Source organism: Microcaecilia unicolor, chromosome 6, assembly GCF_901765095.1.
Source record: "Microcaecilia unicolor chromosome 6, aMicUni1.1, whole genome shotgun sequence".
In the NCBI taxonomy this organism is placed as follows: Eukaryota; Metazoa; Chordata; class Amphibia; order Gymnophiona; family Siphonopidae; genus Microcaecilia; species Microcaecilia unicolor.
In genome coordinates this window covers 97,332,493-97,354,211 of record NC_044036.1, presented here as the reverse complement: position 1 = coordinate 97,354,211, position 21,719 = coordinate 97,332,493, and the positions used below count along the sequence as shown (strand labels likewise).

The 21,719-nt window shown below is 41.3% G+C and overlaps 1 protein-coding gene across 1 annotated transcript in view; it reads left to right on the top strand.

The window, feature by feature from the left end:
• The window catches only part of CEP350 (centrosomal protein 350), a 411,134-nt gene extending 401,123 nt beyond the window's left edge, over positions 1 to 10,011 (top strand). Inside the window, exon 38 of the mRNA XM_030208006.1 lies at positions 7,692 to 10,011. Coding sequence (XP_030063866.1) covers positions 7,692 to 7,856 — 165 coding nt within the window. The 3' untranslated portion in view covers positions 7,857 to 10,011. The remainder of the gene's footprint in view (positions 1 to 7,691) is intronic.
• Positions 10,012 to 21,719: the final 11,708 nt, after the last annotated feature.

Sequence of the window (21,719 nt, the reverse complement as noted above, 5' to 3'; positions counted from 1 at the left end):
CGCTCTACAGTCCATGCAGATGACTATTCGAGTGCTAGAGCTACTGGGGTTCGTGATCAATTATCCCAAGTCCCATCTCGTTCCGGTTCAAACTTTGGAGTTCATTGGAACTCTGTTGGACACACAGACATTTCGAGCTTATCTTCCCCAGGCAAGGGCAGACAATCTCCCGGCCCTGGTGTCCATGGCTTGAGCGTCTCAACAGATCACAACTCGGCAGATGTTGAGACTATTAGGACACATGGCCTCCACAGTTCATGTAACTCCAATGGCACGTCTAGATATGAGATTAGCTCAATGGACCCTAACTTCCCAGTGGTATCAGGCTACAGGGGATCTAGAGGATGTCATCCATCTGTCCACCGACTTTTGCAGTTCCCTTCAGTGGTGGACCATTCGATCCAATTTGACCTTGGGATGTCCATTCCAAATTCCTCAGCCTCAAAAAGTGCTGACGACAGATGCATCCCTCCTGGGGTGGGGAGCTCATGCAGATGGACTTCACACTCAAGGAACTTGGTCCTTTCAGGAAAAGGGTCTTCAGATCAACCTCCTGGAATTATGAGTGATCTGGAACGCTCTCAAGGCTTTCAGAGATCGACTGTCCAACCAAATCATTCTGATTCAGACAGACAATCAGGTTGCTATGTATTACACCAACAAGCAGGGGGGGTACCGGTTCTCGCCCTCTGTGTCAGGAAGCTGTCCAGATGTGGCTTTGGGCACGCCGTCACAGCATGTTTCTCCAAGCCACGTATCTGGCAAGCGTAAACAACAATCTGGCCGACAGGTTGAGCAGGATAACTAAACATGGGCATTGTCCACAAGATCTTCCGAGCATGGGACACCCCCTTGGTGGATCTTTTTGCCACTCAGATCAACCACAAAGTCCCTCAATTCTGTTCTAGACTTCAGGCCCATGACAGACTAGTGTCAGATACCTTTCTCCTGCATTGGGGGACAGGCCTTCTGTATGGGTATCCTCCCATACCTCTAGTAGGGAAGACTTTGCTGAAACTCAAGCAAGACCGCGGAACAATGATCCTGGTTGCTCCCTTCTGGCCTCGTCAGATCTGGTTCCCTTTTCTTCTGGAGTTGTCCTCCGAAGAACCATGGAGATTGGAGTGTGTTCTGACCCTCATCACCCAAAACGAGGGGTCGCTTCTGCATCCCAACCTCCAGTCTTTGGCTCTCATGGCCTGAATGTTGAGAGCTTAGAAGTGGCTTCTTTAGGTTTTTCAGAGGGTGTCTCCCGAGTCTTGCTTGCTTCCAGAAAAGATTCCACAAAAAGGTGTTATTCTTTCAAATGGAGGAGGTTTGCCGTCTGGTGTGACAGCAGGGCCCTAGATCCTTTTTCTTGCCTTACACGAACCCTGCTTTGAACACCTTTCTCCACTTATTGGAGTCTGGTCTTAAAACCAACTCCGTTAGAGTTCGTCTTAGTGCAATTAGTGCTTATCATCAACGTGTAGAGGGTAAGCCTATCTCTGGACAGCCTTTAGTTGTTCGCTTCATGAGAAGTTTGCTTTTGTCAAAGCCCCCTGTCAAACCTCCACCAGTGTCATGGGATCTCAACGTCGTTCTCATCCAGCTGATGAAACCTCCTTTTGAGCCACTGAATTCCTGCCATCTGAAGTACTTGACCTGGAAGGTCATTTTCTTGGTGGCTGTTACTTCAGCTCGTAGAGTCAGTGAGCTCCAAGCCCTGGTAGTGCATGCACCTTATATCAAGTTTCATCATAACAGAGTAGTCCTCCTTACTCACCCTAAGTTCTTGCCGAAGGTGGTGTCGGAGTTCCATCTGAACCAGTCAGTTGTCTTTCGAACATTTTTTCCCCATCCACATACCCACCCTGGTGAGGACAAGTTGCACACTTTGGACTGTAAGAGAGCATTGGCCTTTTACGTGGAGTGGACAAAGCCCTATAGACAGTCCGCCCAGTTGTTTGTTTCTTTTGATCCCAACAGGAGGGGAGTCGCCATCGGAAAACACACAATCTCTAATTGGCTAGCGGATTGCATATCCTTTACTTATGCCCAAGCTGGGCTGACTCTAGACGGCCATGTCACGGCTCATAATGTCAGAGCCAAGTCAGCTTCCATTGAAGAAATTTGCAAGGCTGCAACGTGGTCATCAGTCCACACATTCACATCTCACTACTGCCTTCAGCAGGGTACCCGACATGACAGTTGGTTTGGGCAGTCAGTGCTGCAGAATCTATTTGGGGTTTAGAATCCAACTCCACCCTCCTAGGCCCATCTCTGTTCTGTTCCAGGCTGCACTCTCACTTAGTTCTGTTTCTTTTCAGGTCAGTCTCTGTTATGTCCTCGCCGTTGCGAGGCCCAGTTGACCAGTGTTCATTGTTTTGAGTGAGCCTGGGTGCTAGGGATACCCCAATCATGAGAACAAGCAGCCTGCTTGTCCTCAGAGAAAGTGAAGATACATACCTGTAGCAGGTATTCTCCGAGGACAGCAGGCTGATTGTTCTCACAAACCCACCCACCTCCCCTTTGGAGTTGTTCTAGTTCTCTGGTTGCTTTTTATTAAACTGACGATGTCATGCTCATGCCACAGGCAGGAAGCCGTTTGCCAATGCGCACCGCACTCTGCCCACGTGCCAGAGCATTATGGAGACATTTTGTTTTGCTTGCAAAGTTTTGCTGGTTTCCTGGGCCGCTGCGGACGCCGACCCAATCGTGAGAACAATCAGCCTGCTGTCCTTGGAGAATACCTGCTACAGGTATGTATCTTCACTTTACAAGCACATCTCTGTCATAGACATTTGGATGAAAAAAAAACATTTGTGTCAAGAACTAGGTTGGAACAACAGGCTAAAAGGGGTCCCTAGTTAGCACACCAGGACTAGCAACTACATCATTTACGGTTGGAGCTCAGTGAACTTCAGTTGGTAGATATCGCAGAGAGCTTGCTACAGATGAAGCAGGCTCATTTTGAGTTTGGTAACCAAGCCTCCTGTTTATTGGCTTTTAAAATTTATATATATATATATATATATGACTCGCAACTATATCCTCATTATATTAGATGAAGCATGGGAAAGCTATTGCACAACTGAGGCCGTTCATGAAAGCTTTAAGTGACACTATACAGACTTCTGCCAATCAGATGTTAACCCCGCTGAGGAGGAAATTTAGTGATATCTAAATAGGGCTAATTTGCCCACACTCTCTCCTCAGTTTTGTGCGTTTTTCTAAACCATGGCAGGACGCAGGGCCCCAATGACTTCATTAATAGATTTTATGTGTTTTGGTAAGATTCTGGCGCCTCTATTGCTTTGGGTTTTTAATGATTACAGAACTAATCGGAGTTGCCACATTCATTGCACTTGGTGGTAATCACACAGTTATCCTGAAAACAAGGAAGAATCCTTAATTCTGCAGTTCATATCAACCGATCTCTTTTAGGATCAGATTTAAAAATCTTTACAAAAATTTTGGTCAGACTCCTTCAAGGGTGATGCCTTTCTTGTCAATGAAGATCAGGCAGGATTATCACCGGGTGACAAACTTTTGTTAACATTCATTATGACCCTGCACCTGATCCATAGTGTTAATACTGATAACATACCTATGTTATTGCTTTCTTTGGACGCCGAAAAAGCATTCGATCGAGCGCACTGGCCCTTTATAGTTTCGGTCTTTGATAGGATGGGGTTCATGGGGTGCTGTTTGTCCTGGATATATTTGCTCTGTTTTAAACGTTTAGCCTGTCTTACCATTAATAATGCACAAAAAGATTGTCATCTCACTACACAGGGGCATTAGACAGGGAATTATTGATTGATTGATTGATTGATTGGGCTTTATTAACCACCTTTATGAAGAGATTCACCCAAGGCTGTGTACAGCAGGTACAGTTTAATGTAAAACTTACAGTTTTATTAATAGCATAACAGTATTAAAATAACCAAGAATAAACATAAATACAATTAAAGAGATAAACTTGAAAACAGTAAATTGAAACCTAATAATAGAACTACCGTGAGTAAATTGAAACCTAATAATAGAACTACCGTGAAACAGTATCAAAAATATACAAATTTAACAGCATTGGAATTCAAATATCAGAGTTATAATACAATGTTAGCATAATACTAATGAAACACCTAATAAGCATACATTAGAACATTCAACTAACATAGATAGATGCTAAAGATTTTCTACAATATAGCTTACCATTTAGCTGAGGGACCAAGAGCAGATATATGATGGGAACAAGATGCATGGTACGGAGAAGTTGGGATAATTTGATGGTTAGCTAGACTCAATGCAAGTTGGTTGTATAGTTAAGCAAGAGATAAGGAACTGATCTAAATTACAGTGTGTGTAGCACACTAGTCCAGGTGCAGAACGAGCATATAGTCAGTCACCCTATGTAATAAATGCTTGGGAGAAAAGCCAGGCTTTTACCTGCTTCCTGAAGTAGAGGTAGCCCCAAGTTATACATAGCCCCTCTGGGAGTAATTTCCAGAGCTTGGGGGCTGCTCCTGAGAAGGCTTGCTGGCAGGTATCACGTCATAATGATGATCCTTGAGAGGACCTTAGAGGTCTTAAAGGTATGTAAAGGTCTAACTTATTGTTTAAGTACTCTGGCTTATTTTGTCTGAGGACCCTGAAAATCAAACAGAGTTTTAAATTTGGCCCTATAAGGTACTGGTAGCCAGAGTAGCTTTTGCAGGAAGGGTGTGATGTGGTCATGCCACTTTCAGCCTTCTATCAGTTGTGCTTCAGCATTCTGAATTAGTTGGAGCTGATACAAACTCTTTTTGGTTGGCCAGTGTATAGGGTATTACAGTAGTCTAGTCGTGACATGGACTACTATGGCCAGACTCGTCTTTTCAATATATGGAGAGAGATTTTGTAGTTGCTGAAGATAATAGAGACAATTTTTGAAGGTTGTTTGAATTTGTGGGATCAGAGTGAGTGATGAGTCTAGCAGTATCCCAAGATTCCTGACCTGTGATTTTAGGGGGAGTTCATACTTTCCAAAAGGTATTTTGAAGTCTGGTATTTGTCCACTTGTGTTTGGTACCCAAAGAATCTCTGTTTTATTTGGGTTCAGGACAAGTTTGTTGTTGTTTGCCCATTCCCAAGTTGCGGTTAGACAGGCAGGCAGTTTACTCAGAGCTGTGGGTGAATGTACGCTTTCTCTGCTGTTCTTTGCCCTCTCGCTAGAACTGTTGGCACAACTTATCTGGGCTCATGGGGACATTTTGGGTGTACAGATGGTGGGGGGGGGGAGGGAGGAGCACAAGGTGATACTTTTTCAAATGTTATTCTACTTGCCTTGATGGTGTCATCTCTTACAGGAGTTATAGAAGAATTACACTACTATAGTGAAGTATCTGGATTCAGGGACAATATGAATACATCTGAAATTCTGGGTCTACAACTAGCACCGACGCTGGTGATCACTTTGCAGAAACAATTCCCTTTCTGATGGGCTACCTGATATATTCATTATTTGAAAATAAATATCACACCTACACTAGATGGGTTATATGGGCCTAAGTTCCCTGTTAAGATACATGAGTTATTTGCTTAATTTAGAAACAGATACTAGCGTGTGCCAGGAAAATGGAAATGTATAAATTTTATTTGTTGACAAGGAAAGTCAGTTTTTTAATGCTTTTTCAGCTGGATACTGGAGACACAGGGAGAGTGTGGCTTTCTCAAGGTCACACTGGTTGTCAGTAAAAGAGGCAAGTCCTTATATTTGTGTCCCAAAACACCACCTGAATGAGAACTACTGTTGCTGTTTATGGACATTATAGATTCATATTATGTTTTATTTTCAGTTTAGCAGCAGTCCTGTCTAGATATTGAAAAGGTTTTATTTCCTTTATTGTTCTAAATGTTTTTCCACGAGTTTCCCCGTTATTTCTGTTTATGTAATTTAAATTGAAATTGATATTGTTCAGATACAAGGGTAACATCAAACCCTAATACTGGCTAAGATATCATAATGTAGATGTAAACTCTGTTAGTATCAACCTGTTATGCAATTGTTTAACTTTGGTTGTAGGCTTACTTGAGCTGCATGTCTTTTCTGTAGGGTTTGACTAAGCTCCAAGTGGGGTAACGGATATATACAATGCTTCCCATACTTCCAGGTCATTATGCATATGTCAAGATCCATGCATGACCTTGGTTAATATAAATTTTCCTAGGATTGACCATTTTTGCTGTATGAGGCAACCTCATACTTGCTATCCACTTATTAGTGCTCATGATTGGATGCTAATGATGAGTACTAGTAAGGTCCAGGAATCCCGACCTGTTTAAGGATTCTGAATACCTACAACAGCCTGCAATCTGAATACTAATCACATATTTGTTGAGCCCATAACAATGCTTAATCAAAACCACTGTTCCTTCCAAGGACCACTGAGATAGATACATTAGATTATCTCCCCATGTACTATGCAACAGATACAATAGAAGTCATAGCAAGACCTGAAAGTGTTTATTAGTATGATCCACCTGAAATTGCTATTACCCGCATACCTATACTTCATGGGATTTTGTAGATGAACTCATGGTTTTGTTCCAATCATAAACCTCTCTCACTACAGGTTTGAGTACGCCTCAAGAGGGGTAACATCAAGATTAAGGCCCAAGGGGTTGGGTAATATAAAGGGAATTCCATATGCCCAAAACAATACCACCTAAGAGTGAAGTTTTCTGTCTGGCATAATATCTGCTAGCAACCCATAAGACCAAAACTCCCCCTCTCGTTTGATAGCTTGCCACCTTCTGGAATGGATGATGACGAGCTTGACGAGCTTTGTGTCACCCCTCTCCAGAGGGGGTGACAAGTGGGGAATGTATAATTATACTACAGCAAGATGCCCACCGGAAGGGTGGAAGGCCAGATTTTAGGACTCAGGCTGTAAAAATACCAGCTAGGTTTAAAAATCTATGACTGGCTGAGCAAGGACTTGCTCTTCCTGCAAGTTAATAGAATCTGAAAAAAAAGCAGATGATACAATGATACAGAGGTAATACAGAGTTCATGAGATGGTATGAAAGGTATTGAGATGGTTATGAAAAGTATTGCAGCCGGAAGATGTGAAACTGTTATCTCAACGCTTCCCAAAACATGTTGATAATTAGCAGTAGCTGAGAACGGAAGGAGGTGGGCACATCCGACAGCAGACAGCATGGGAAAGTATGCTCTCAGAAATGCGAAATATTAGCTAGGTATCTCACCATTCACTTCTATGGAGAGGATAGAGTATAAAAGAGGAAGATTTTGGCTTGGTAGAGAGTCTTCTCCAAAGCTTCTGTCAGACGGCGAAGCTCTGTCCGGTTGTACCCAGAATCTGTCTGCTGAATGTACCTGATTAAAGCCTGATGTACACTGGGTACTCTAACCAACAGTCCTCTGCTGTGTAAAGCACAGAAGTAGAAGTGGGGGTAGAAGCAATGACTAGTACAAAGAGCATTTGTTAATAATAATAGCAAGCACAATGTGCAAGGGTTATTGTTTTCCATTAGACATATCAGTGCAATCCTTGTGTGTGCCTTTTTTAGGCTGTGAGTGTCTAGGCTGGGAAAAGTGTGTTGGGTGTATTGTGTGTCAAACTATAATAGCTAATACGCATAGAATAATAGTAAAAAGGAAGACGACATGATCTGTACCTGATGGCTTTATCCTTTAACTACAGGTTCAGGAACTGCACGAAGAAGAGGCTCAATGGGTGAATTACGATGAGGACGAACTATGTGTAAAGATGCAACTGTCTGATGGAATCTTTGAAACCTTAATTAGGGACACGATTGCTGTTTTGCACCAGATTCAGCAAAAACAGGACCAACTGCTGCTGGTGTGAAATTTTCTCTGCTCCTCTCAAGGGGGCATTACAGAACAGCCTGCAGTCTTGCCACATACAGATTCTCCTCCTATCTGACTCTGCAGCACCATTGAATGTTTTGCACAAGGGTATACTATGAAAAATAGCACTGGTACGGATAGGCCCAGTTGTTGATTTGATAACATGTAAAATAAATCATTCTCCTAGTGCCCATTCTACTTGCAGAAATTTTAACTGTGGTTGTTCTTTCATATTTTTCTTTAAAAATCAAAAGGTTACACCTTGGTCTGCCTGAAATCCCACCAGATTTGCCATTGACTGAATCTTCTGGTTGGGTTGCTCCAGTTATATCCTCCCACTAACTGAAGGGGTTCCCTTTGTTAATAGTATTTCCTTCTGTTTCCTGATTTTGGAGCAACTGTGCTTGTCCAGATACCAACGGTGAATCTGGCTAGTGCTGCAATCATTGATGCACTCAAAACCCTCCGTAGCATTCTTCAGCCAAAAGAGAACACTGACATCTACCATAGAACATCTGTTGCTCCTTGATGTTTGGACTATCTGAGCCATTTCAGAAATCTTATTGCTCTGAGATGCAAACAGCAAGCCCTCAGCTTGTTTTGTTATTTTATCCAGAAATCGGGAAGCAGCTCTTGAAGAGTTTAGGAATCAAAAAGGAATCAAAAGTGCACACCAAAGACTAACACCATTGTTTACTGTATGACTGAGTGCTGAGAAGAGTGGTTTTGTGTATTTTTTTAATGTTGTTTTTTAAATTGTTTGAAACTAAGTTATTCACTTAAAGATGTAAAAAAAAAAAAAAAGTCTGTTCGTGGTATCCATAATGCCTCACCTGAAAAAGGTACTAGAACAAGCAGATATATGTCTGTGTTAGCCTCTCATGGAGACCTCAGAGAGCAGAGGAGGTCCTGTCTGCACATTGCTTATTATTTTCCTCTGTTCAATGCGGCAAACACTAAAATATTTCCTGCAACATAGAGGCAGTTTGCTAGTTAATAGCTGCTTAAAGGAAAGGATTTAATTATGTTGAAGGACAGTAATGAGTTTGTCTCTCTTAAGAGTCTGAGCTGCTGACTGAAAGAGTTCTTTGAGATATATTCCTAAAGTCCCCTTCTCCCTAGAACATAGTAGTTCTTCAAAGTCTTGGCAGCTCTTTACAGGACTGAATTTAGGTAGGGAAAGAATTCTCCTCCATTGAAGAATGGCTCCTTCAAAGTGCGGTTGGTCTTCTTTGATAGAGAAGTGTGTATGAGAACCCAAGGTAATGTGTGTTGTGATGTATGATCCATGGCTTAGCCTAGAGTGAGATGATGTTTCCCCCCTCCCCCCCTCCCCCCCCCCCCCCCCACTCTAAGACCAGAACTGTGTGAAGGTGAAACCTAGACATGCCTTTGTGGCTGTCGTTTACTGATATTCTTTAATCTTCCAGGGAAAAGGTGTCAAAACCTATTCAAGAAGCAACCTTGTTCAGGTTTCTTACTGAACAACTAAAGTGGCCTTAGTTTTCTGTAATACTTGAATACCATGCAAAGATCCTCTGTAGCTGTAGCACAGTGTAAGAAACCATCACACAGAATAAGCAACAGTTCTCAAATGGATAGCATCCCCATACTTACAGTCTAATAGGAATGCAAAACTTCCTTTTCAACAACAAAAAAAAATCTCTTAGAATTCAGAAAGAATTTGAAAATGTGAAACTCCTCTAAAGTGTTTTACAACTGAACTTGAAAAACTGACTATGCTGCATAAATTGAAAGGAATTTGTTTTCAAATTTAAGAATTTGGAAAGAAAAATATATATATACTGGATGTATAAAATGAAAAGGGGTAATGCAATGTATTGTCTTAATAACCTATACTTAATATCTTTCCCTCTACTTTGCAAAGCCTTCTTGATAGTCCTGTCAGAGGTTATCCCTCCTCATGTACTGTATTATGCAAAGTCTGGGAAACAGTTTGCTTATGTTTACTGTGGACAGTGTATGTACTTAACATGGCTTAGCCAGTTGCAGCCAATAGATCCTATACAGTGCAACTTTGCACAGCAGACCATTCAGGTGTGCTTGTAATTATGAACTGTAAAATATCAGGATTCTCACTGTGTATACCAGTGTAAATATCTTTTAACTGAAATGTACTTAAAAAAAATAAAAGCTGTAAATAAATATTGATTTCTAAATTATGCTAAGCACTTTATCACTTTTCTTTTTTCCTGAGTTTGGAACTGCAAAACCTGTGGAAATTCTCTTATCTCATAGCAACCCTAATCTTTATAATACAAAATGATTTGGATTCAGGGACAATCAGAGGCGTAGTGTGAGAAATAAGACATGGTAGGGAGTGGTTAGACTATAATCACATGTATGTACATGCCTTGTTCATTTATCTTCCTGAGTGTGTGATTTGTACAGTGCTGCTAGACATGGAATGAAGAAAATGGGTCAGAAAGTAATAAGTATAATGGCCAACATATAGGCTGTCAGTGAAACATCGCTGACTTCATTTGCTCTAACCAGTATTTTAATTGACTTCACAACACATTCTGACTTGCTGTTTTCAGCAAATGAGACAACAAGGGCTCCTAATTATCAGACCTCAGTGGCAAACAATAGGCTAACGCCTCTTTTTAATGATATCTACAATACAAAAATAAAACATTTCAGTATAATGGAGGAGTAGCCTAGTGGTTAGTGCAGTGGACTTTGATCCTGGGGAGCCGGGTTCGATTCCCACTACAGCTCTTGTGACTCCGGCCAAGTCACTTAACCCTCCATTGTCCCAGGTACAAATAAGTATCTGTATATACTATGTAAACTGCTTCGAATGTACAGTGCAATCCGCTTAAGTGCAAGGGTCTGGGACCAAAGAAATACATGCAGTTAACTGGAGCGTGCACTTAACCATTGTGACCCAAAGAAGCTTGACATCTGATAAACATATGTACAGTACTGTTTATTATACGTACAGTATATAGTCTCCATTAACTGACGTTAGGCTTACTTGAAGTAATCAGTGATAGTCCTCTGTACACTAATGGGTCTATGAGTTCCATAGACTACATCTGCCAGATGGTAAAAATGGACATCCAGTGGCCTCCAGATAGGCCCGCACGGTGTTGAGACTCTCCAGTGCTCTTGCAAAAGTGACAGGAGGTTGTTGAATTTCGTCAGCATGTGCCTCACTGCTCATTTCATCATCAGCCGTTGCCTGCATGTAGGTGCATATCTTGACATCAGTGCTGTCGTCAGCTGTTTGTAGATTGTAATCAACAGCTACGTAGTGATGAAACTCCTCTTCAGTAACAGCGGCTGGGATGTCAATAGCCTATTCATCTGACGCGTTTCCACCAGCTGCATCTGTTTCGTCCCTCTCCACATCCTTAACAAAGCTTGCCCGCTTGTAGCAGTTCACAATGGTTGCCTGTGTAACATGATTCCAGGCTTCTTTCTGCATATGTAGGGAATCCAACAGTGATAGATTACAAGCCAGTTCAACAGCACGTTTATCCTTGCCGGTCTGGTCATCCATAACGCTCATCAGATGACGTAGCACAAGAGCCCGATAATGTTGTTTGAAATTGGCTATTATGCCCTGATCCATAGGTTGGATCAGAGAGGTAGTGTTTGGTAGCAGGAAGACCACCTTGACGTTAGACAGCCTGACATCATCACTGTGTGCAGCACAATTATCACAAAGCAACAAAATCTGACGTTTTTGTGCCCACATTCTAGTGTCTAACTTCTTTAGCCACTGTTTCCAAATTTCTCCAGTCATCCATGAATTTGTGTTAGCCTCGTATGACACAGGAAGTTGCTTAACATTCTTGAAGCAACGGGGCTGTTTGCTCTTTCCAATGACGAGTGGCTCCAACTTCTCACTCCCATCCATATTGCAGCAAAGGAGGATTGTCAGTCGGTCCTTCGACGTTTTACTTCCTGTAGTTTCGGCTTGTTTGAATGCAAGTGTTCCATCAGGAATCGCTCGCCAGTAGAGACCGTTTTCGTCAGCATTGAAAATTTCACAAGGTGTAAACTCATTCAAGATGGTAGGAAGAACTGAAACAACCCAATTTTCAGGACCAAAGTCATTAGCGTCTTGTTTCTCACCATGCCGTTTCTTGAATTTTATGTTGTTCCTCTCCTTCCATCTTTCCAACTATCCAACTGTGGGTTTGAATTCAGTTAGTCCAATACTTTTAGCTAGCTGATTAGTTTTCTCCATAAGCAGTGGACCACTGACAGGAAACTGTCTGCTCCTGACTTGAGAAAACCACCGAAGAAGAGCATTTTCTACCTCTTCAGCTTTTCCTTCCCTGTGTGAATTTGTATTGTTTCGCCAGTCTTCCAGAAGCTGATCTTTCTGCTTCAAGATTCATGAAATTTGACTGGGATTGACACCATATTCTTTAGCAATAGATGCTTGACTTTGTTTGTTTTCTAATTTTTTAAGAACTTCTATTCGTTCAGTCAGTGTTAAAGTCTTAGAGTTGCGCGATGATGACGATGATGACTCCAGTGTACACTCTAACAGCTTTCTTTTGCTTATTCTGCCTATGGCAGTTAACCAATGAGATTTCAAATTTACCGCTCCTTTGTCACGTGCCAATCGGCTTCCATATTCCGTGCATGTGCTTATGCGGAGTCTTTCTTGCAGAGGAGCGGTCTTAAACCATGCATATAAACGAATCTTGCACTTTTCAGTGGTGCACTAAACCGAAGTTTGGCCCCATAGAAATTGATGGCGACAAAAACGGGACCGAAGTACAGCATGCAGTTAAACAGAGTATGCGCTTATCCGACGTGCAGTTAAATGGAGTGCACTGTAGTTGCAAAACCCACAGAAAGGCGGTATATCAGTCCCATTTCCATAATGACCTAGCTTAATGATACAAATAATATAGGAATAAAACAGTACTACCTTGTAGCCCAAGAAGACTCACTTTCAAACAAAAAAAAAAAAAAATCTGATAGCCCTGTTAGCAGTACACCTGAATTAGTGATATATGACTTGTAAACGGAATAAACGTACAATGTTTGTACATTCAATATAGAACATAAACTATAGAGTTTTAATTAATGAACTTAAGCAAAGTGAAAGCACAATTCCAGCATTGAGTATATAGCTGTAAAGACACCAGAAGGGACATTGCAGAAGGGTGCCAGAACTTCATAAGGATTCAAAGTAAAAAAATAAATAAAGCATTAAGGGTCCCTTTTACTAAGATGCGCTAGTGGATTTACCTTGTGCTAAACACTAAGACGCCCATAGGAATATAATGGGTGTCTTAGCGTTTAGTGCACGCTAAATCCGCTAGCACACCTTTGTAAAAGGGGCCCTAAATTATTAAACATGAAGAAATAAATATTGCCATAATATTTATAATATAAAAAGAACTATGGTGTTGATATTCAAAACCTTATAGGGGTCCTTTTACTAAGATGCACTAAGAAATGGACTTAGCATGTTTTTAACGCAGGACTTTCCCATGTTTTTATCCCATTTTAGTGTGTCCCTAAAATAGGGCTTTTTTTTTTTTGTAGGTCCTGTGCTAATTTATATATTAGTGTGCGAGATCTGCAAAAATATTAATATTAACACAGAAGCAGGTTTTGCAGGAAGCCTTTTCCCCATATTAAATGTGCATTAGTACTTAATGCAGTTTAGTAAAAGGGCCTCTTGATCAGAATGGTGTTCAGCTGCCTGTCCTGGCTAGTGCTACTGCATATCTCCTCTAACCATTAAAGCGAAAACTGGCTATTTTGTTGGCAGTCCAAGGATAGAGTTAGCACTTATATGGTTAAATGCCTGTATTTAGCTCTTAATAAGATAAGTTCATCGGACAAGCAGGACCACATAAAAAGCAGTCTTATCTATGTCTAGTTTAACCTAACCAGTTAAGAGCTGAGTATTGGCTCGGCATTGAATATCCAGGCATAAAGCCAGTGGTGGCAAAAAAAAGTCACTGGCTGCCCCAACTGAATATCCCTATATTGATAGAAAACAAAAAAGAGACCATCTACCTTAGCCTTTCTTCTATGTTTGTGCAGCGCTGCGTACGCCTTGTAGCGCTATAGAAATGCTAAGTAGTAGTAGGTGCCAAAGTAGCAAGAATACATGAAATCTGTTAGTATCAGCCCTGCAATTGCTTCCTTTTGCCAAAACACCTACTAGAGGCTGCAAGGAAGCCCAGATTTCCAAAGTTGCAAAACGAAGTCCAAAACCACCATGTAGAACCTAAAACCAATACAAATACTTGAAAAACAATAGGCAAAATGCGCAGGTGAAAAATAAAAAGAGCAGAATACCTAAAGCCCCTGGATATAAAAACCTTTAACTTTTAAATAACAAAATACAGTGATCTAGACATAACACCAGAACAAATTCAAAAGACTTTTCCAAAAGTCTATGGGGAAATTTAAACAAACAAAACATCTACATAGAACAGCAGTTTACTTGCATGTTTTAAATAAAACATCTTTCCAAAAAAGGAGCATCATGGTGAAATGCTTTCCTCAAAGTTATAGTCTGCCTTCCATTTTTCAAAGGTTATTTTCCTGCTAATCCCTATTTGATTGGCAGCTACTGTAACTGCTGGGACTCAAAATAAATTTTCCTCAATTGGCAAATGCTGTAAACCATCATATTAAAATACGTGTATTGAAAAAAAGGACTTTATTGATGTATACAAGCTCACTTTTAACATGGTTATGTGGAGACAAAGCACATATCACCAAACCCCAAAAGGGATGGCAGTGAGTGATAGGTATAATTTCTCTTAGCATTCTGGATATCTTACAAAACCTAAACCTCTCACCCGCAATCCTACTTCACAGTCCAAAGTTATTACTCATGCACATTTACACTTTTACTGAGAGTAATAGACACAAGGCTCAGATACTATTATAAAAAAAGATAAAGCTGTTTATTTTAGTACTGGCAGCAAATTATAATAAATGTAATCAAAGACAATGAATCATGCCAAATCACTTAGAATGGTGAAAAAGGGTCACAAGTACCTGTCAGGAAAGCTAGGATAGCACACACACACCCTAATCCAGGTACTTGCAAACACTAAGGAGATAACAGTATAACCTGACAGATGATACACTCGAACACTGGATCTGGAGGCAGGTCAGGAACTGATGATGCATCAGGAACTCAGCAGGTGGACTCTTCCCAGCCAGGTAAGAGTCTAGGCAGGCAAGCAGGCAGGCAGGCAATGCCACATATTAATTAGCCTTCATTCTGGTGGCAGGCTGGGAGCAAGCTGATGGCCATTAGCTAGGTTCCTACAGATAACAGCTCACTTGCCAACTAGCTGATAACACCTTCAAGGATGGGTTTTTTTATACCCTTCACCCCAAGTCTTGGTGCCAGGTATACTGGAACATGAAGACCTGATGTCCCTGTAATGACATCCATTCTGATAACAATACATCAACAAAAAGTTGTTACTGTCCAAATTGTTTTGCTTTTGTCAGACTGGATGACTCGGAGGTCTTCACAGTACCAAGCCTCTGCTTTAGAGCTAACAATGGCCAAGTCTGTAAAAGGTTCATGATGTAGGCTAATGCTGAATTGTAGTGCCTTATGCAGGGTTTTAGCCCTACAGTTATTTTAATATCATTATTTCTAAGCATTTGCTATGGGGTCCCTGAAAAGAGTATCCTGGGACGAGAAAGCTCCCAGCCCATCTACTCACTTACTGCCATGCCCTATCCAACTACTCTACAAAGTCCCCTTGGTAGCGCTATAGAAATGATTAGTAGTAGTAGTAGTATATGTTTTATCAAGGGAAAGTGTCCCCCTCCTCCTGCATCTGCTCCTTGCATGTTGCCATTTTAAAAGGTGTGGATTCAGTTGAGGTCACTGACTACAGCTGAACTGATGCCATTTGAAAATGGTGGAGGCTCATTTGAGGTCAGTGATGTTGCCTAACCGGCAAAAGGAGTCAACAGAGAACATCAAATTCTGGAGGAAAACTGGTCAATTGATGTGCATCCCTGAGGTGGAGAGAATAAATTACTCTCATCAGATCTTGCCGAGTACATTCACATGGTGACCCTGTTGTCTAAAATGTATCCCAAACCCTAGTAAAGTGACTCTTTTTCTTTGTGTTATAAGGAATTAAAGTAAATATTAATCCTAGCTACATACAAAATAAGTAAAGGCTAAATTCAAAAAAACCAATACAATCATTTATTCAATTATACAAAATAAATACAGCCAAAAAATCTTTTAAGCACAGCATCACCCTGAAAACTAGACAAGTAAAAAATATCTCCCTATTCTGAACCCAATAGATCATGCCTAGAAGAGCAAACCACCCAATTAACAATAACTCATCATAATTGCCCCTGGGGAACTCATTTAAATAGTCCATAGCTGGTAAACTCCACCATAGACAGAACAGAGTTCCAGATAAGAATGGACACAGTTCTTTCACTCAAGGGTAAATTCAATCAAGTGAAGAATAAAGTGGGTGCTTCAAATAAGTGCTCACAATCCATATACTAGCAATGGTCCTGTGTATATAACACCAGTATACAAGAAAATGGACCTAGGGCTAGCCACTGTCTCAGATGTATAAAAATCCACAGTTCTCGCTCTACATCCCCCTGTAGGTACTGTAACAGGGCCCTCTCAGAGGAATGTAAGGTTTGATTAGGGACATACTGGGAAATCCTAACACACAAATATGAAGGGCTCTGCCATTAATAACAATTTCACATTACTGCTTTAATTGTGCTTTAATGTTTGTTCAAAAGAGATTGCCTGTTAATTCTTTAATGCATTTCTTGGTGCTAGTGGATTAAATTCAAATCTTCCACTATTGCCTCTTGGCTTTACTCTTTTTCACCAGTGCACTTTGGTCTCAATTGGACTGTTTCCTAATAAAATAAGGACTAATACATATTGACTGGGGCTATCTAGGGCTCCTCAGAACAGGCTGTTTTTTTTTTTTTTTTGCATTACTTTAAACAAATGTTTATTTATGGAGGATTTATCCAAAGGGAAGAGAGATCTCTAGTATGGAAAAGTTTGTCTGCAGAGGCAACCTGTTAATAGTGCTGCAAATATATGCATGTAAGAATAAAGATACAACACGCTTGTGTCTCATCAGTTGCAATATGCTGGAGACAAATTTCTACAACAAACTCTCACAAGAACAATACACCAGGAGTTCTCAACCCAGCCAGTCTGGTTTTCAACATACCTACAATTAATATGTATGAGATATTTGCATGCACTACTTCTATTGTATACAAATCTATATCTGATTCATTGTGGATATCCTGAAAACCTGACAGCTAGGTGTGCCCCGAGGATTGGGTTGAGAACCACTGAAGCAGACATAGGGAGGTTTTCACTGAAGCGTACTAAGTGTATGCTTGAATTAGCATACGGTAACAGTGCAAGGCCATGGTAACCATTATCACGCTGACACAGCGTGTGTTCATTTGTGTGCTAACTGCATAGCCTATTACGGGGTGGACTGTGTGCACAGAATGGGTGTGGACTGGGTATCCGCTCTATCCACAACTGCACAATACAGTACTTTTCTGTGCAGTAACTCTATTGGGACATTGTGAACATTGCCAACAGTTAGCACACAAGCTTTTGTGCTTACTGTGTCTTAGTTTTTGCATTTACCCCAGGATTCTTTATAAGATGTAGCAAGTTCTGTGTGTTAAATTAGGTCCACGCCCAATTTACACATACAACTTAATTTGAGTAATGAGCCAATAGCAATGAAAATTGGCCGATAACCAATTATCAGCACTAATTGTCAATAATTGGAATTTACATGCACATCTTTTTAGGCATATTCTAAAATGAGGTGTACATAAATTCTAATGCATGTAACTGAAAAGGGGGGCGTGTCATTGGGAGGAGTGTGGGTGTGTCAGAGGTGTTCCTCAACAGTAGCAGTTTAAATTTAATCCTCTGTGTCACAGGCAACCAACACAGCTGTTGTAACAAAGGAGATACATGATCAAACCGTGAAAGGCTGGACATGAGCTGTGCAGCCAAGTTCTGAACCATTTGCAATGCCTGCAAACAAAAATTAGGCAGACCCAAGTACACAACATTACAATAGTCCAGTACACTAAAAATCATAACTTGCACTAGCTTGATGAGTAAACACAATTTGAAATACGAGTTCCTAACCACTGCCTGAACTTGGGGTGGAAATGATAAAAAATTGTCCAAAACGACACCCAGATTTTTCACTGTGTTAGACAGTGGAATAGGAACTCCGGCCAGGAACATGGTGGAAGAAAAATCAGTAGATGCACCAGAGGTGACAAGTAACACTTCAGTTTTGCTTACGTTTAATTGCAAATGACTGGCAGTCATCCACTGTAATATTCCCTCAAACACTTCCTTTGCATGCAGAACTGCAGCTATCACAGAAGACTTAACTGGAACAAAGAACTGTATGTCATCCACATAAATTCTGTAGGACACACCATAGGTTTTTTTTTTTTTCACAGCAACAGTTTATAGAATACGCCTAGCAGCCATGCCTGTGCCTAATTCTAGGTGCATCTATTTACGCCAAGTCTGTCAGAGTTGGCCAGATTTTTTAGCAGAACTGTTCTACTGTTTTACCCTACCCACTTTACTACCATGATTGTAGTTCTGTCCCTACTACCCTTTTGTGTCTTGTCCTTTAGTTTAGTTCTACCTTTTCTTTGTTTTTTTTTATCTCCTTAGATTGTAAACCGCCCTGAAGGTTTCTGTAGGGCAGGGTAGCAAATACTGAATAAACTTGGAAGTCAAATGGTGTAAATATTGACACCTAAGTTAGGCGTGGAGGTGTATTCTATAACCCTGCACATAGATTTTCAGAATGCCCACGGCCACACCCCATTTTTGGAAGCACGCATTAGAATTTACATGCACCACTTTACAGAACACACCTAGCAAGTTGTGCGCATAAATTCTAATGCCAATTAGTGTCAATAATTGCTTAAGTGGCAATTATTGGTGATCATTGGCTTGTTAAGTGATTAAATTGTGCGCACAAATCCAGAATTCAATCAGATTTGCATGCGCAATTTCGGTCATGCTATATAGAATCCGGGCGTACGTGTGTCCATTGATTTGATGGTGGCCTGCTCCTTGCACAGATTTGCTTGGTAACATGAAGCCTATGCAATCAATCTATGAGCAAGTGTACCAGGTCACACGTTGTCTTTCTGTCTTATCACTACATGCCACTGAAAAGGTCCCACCCTGCTCCCCACCCCCCATTATGGGGACTACTTGTGTGAAAATGTACACCAGTGGTAGAGGGACTGGAAAGAATGGTGATAGGTAGTGGAGAGAAGATGAGCATGCCTGCTAGGGGCAGGGCCAACCCAAGGGTATCTAACACCAGATTAATTTCAGCTATGTACTACCCCTCCCCCCACCCTGGGGTAAATCAAGATTCTCCCCCTACCCCACTCATGTCCAACATCTCCCCATCCATTCCCTATTCAAGAATGTTAAAACACATGTGGACTCTGAAAAATTGCAAGAAGACCATAGGAAATTGGAAGACTGGGCATCCAAATGGCAGATGAAATTTAATGTGGACAAATGCAAAGCGTACCACATTGGGAAGAACAATCCAAATCATAGTTATCTGATGCTAGGGTCCACCTTGGGGGTCAGCATCCAAGATCTAGGTGTTGTCGTAGATAACACACTGAAATCTTCTGCCCAGTGTGTAGCGGCAGCCAAAAAAGCAAACAGGATGCTAGGAATTATTAGGAAAGGGATGGTAAATAAGACGGAGACTACTATAATGCCTCTGAATCCCTCCATAGTGCAACCTCACCTAGAGTTTTGCATTAATTTCTGGTTGCTGCATTTAAAAAAAAGATATAGCGGAATTAGAAAAGGTTCAAAGAAGAGCAACCAAAATGATAAAAGGCATTGAATTCCTCTATGAGGAAAAGCCAGTAGTGTACCAAGGGTGGGGTGGTGGGGGAGATCCACCCCGGGTGCATGGAGCAGTCTCGCTGGTTCCCTGCCTCTTCTGTTACTTCCTGTTCCGGTACAGGGGACCAGTAGACCCAACAGCCGTGTGTGCTCCGTGCACTGCCAGGTGGTGAGGATGATGTGCTTCGGGGAGTGATGCACCGAGGGGTGTGATGCACTGGGGGAAAGTAGTGGTGACCTGCCCTGGGTGGCAGACAACCTAGATACACCACTGGAAAAGAATAAAGAAGTTAGGTCTCTTCAGCTTCAAAAAGAGACGGATGAGGGAAGATATGATTGAGGTCTACAAAATCCTGAGCAGTGTATAATAAGTAGATGTGAATCGATTTTTTTCCTCTTTCAAAAAGTACAAAGACTAGAGGACATTCAAAGAAGTTACTTGGAAATACTTTTAAAACAAATAGGAGGAAATATTTTTTCACTCAACGAATAGTTAAGCTCTGAAACTCTTTGCTGGAAGATACAGTAACAGTAGTTTGTATATCTGGGTTTAAAAAAGATTTGGACAAGTTTCTTGAGGAAAAGTCCATAGTCTGCTATTGAGACAGACACGAGGAAGCCACTGCTTGTCCTGGGATTGGTAGCATGGAGTGTTTTTACTATTCGGGTTTCTGCCAGGTTTGACCTGGATTGGGCATTGTTGGAAACAGGATACTGGGCTAGATGGACCACTGGTCTAACCCAGTATGGCTCTTCTTATGTACTCCCCCCACCCCTCCAAAGGGATGTACATAATCTCTCCTCCCTGGTGTTCAGCACTCCCCTTCCCACCCCAAGGTGTTCAGCAGCTTCCCTTCCTTTCCTTACCCTCTGGGGTGGCATCTATGCAGCTGTCTTTGAGCATGCATGGATGTCTTCTACAATGTCTTCTATAGGTAGGCTAACAGCTGCATTGGTGCTCCCCCCACCCAATATGCCAGCCTAGGCAGATGCCTAGTCTGTCTAATGGTTGGTCCAGCTAGGGGTATGGACACATGAGTATGCAGTTTGAGTGCCTAAAATTTTTAATTATGTGCAAGCCTTCTAATTGCAGAAATTACCTAAATACTGATGCATGTAGAATCGATTTATGTGCTTTAAAAATTTCTAGCTTCAATACAGTGCAAAGAGAAAAAAAATGGGTAAAAAAACACAAAAATGCCCTCAAATCAGGAAATATTAGTTTTAAAACGGCACAAGCCAAATTTTTTAGAGCATACACCCCCCTAGCGCCTGCTTCCAAGCTTTCCATGAACGATTGTGTCAACTAGAGTGTAAGTTCAGTATAGCAGAGACCCTCTCATGTGTAATTGTATAGTGTTGTGTTTTGTGTACTTCTTCTCTAGTAAATAAAAGTTCTCTAAATTGAAAGAGCAAAGGATGGTAGATTCAGAGGCCTAAAAGTGGACAAGAGTGACACAAAGCAGAGCTAAAGAGGGTGGAAAGTGATATGGCAGAAGAGAACTTTAGAAGCGAAGAAAGGAGTGAAAGAGAACAAAAAAAAAAAAAAAACGAATCAAAAACTGCAATCCTGTCAGACTGTAATTTTTCTCATTGTGTAAATTCTCAAACACAGCTAGTAAAGTGTATTTATTTCATCAACTCTATGCTAATTTTGAAGTCTAAAATTGCACGTAAGATTTTAACTTAGACGGTACAAGTGCAGTGAACTGGTCTTGCATAACGTTTGGGTCGGTCCCGATTTTCCAACTGTTTTTAATAAGATGGGATGGGGGAGAGGCTTTTTCGCCCTCAGCTCTGACGGTTATGAACAGTGGAACGTTCGCGCTTCGCTGGAACCGAGGACTAACGTAACTACCAAGGGGCGTGTCTGTGACAAGAGAGGCGCGGGCCGTGGCCTCCCCGGGGAGTGTCGAGGAGGAG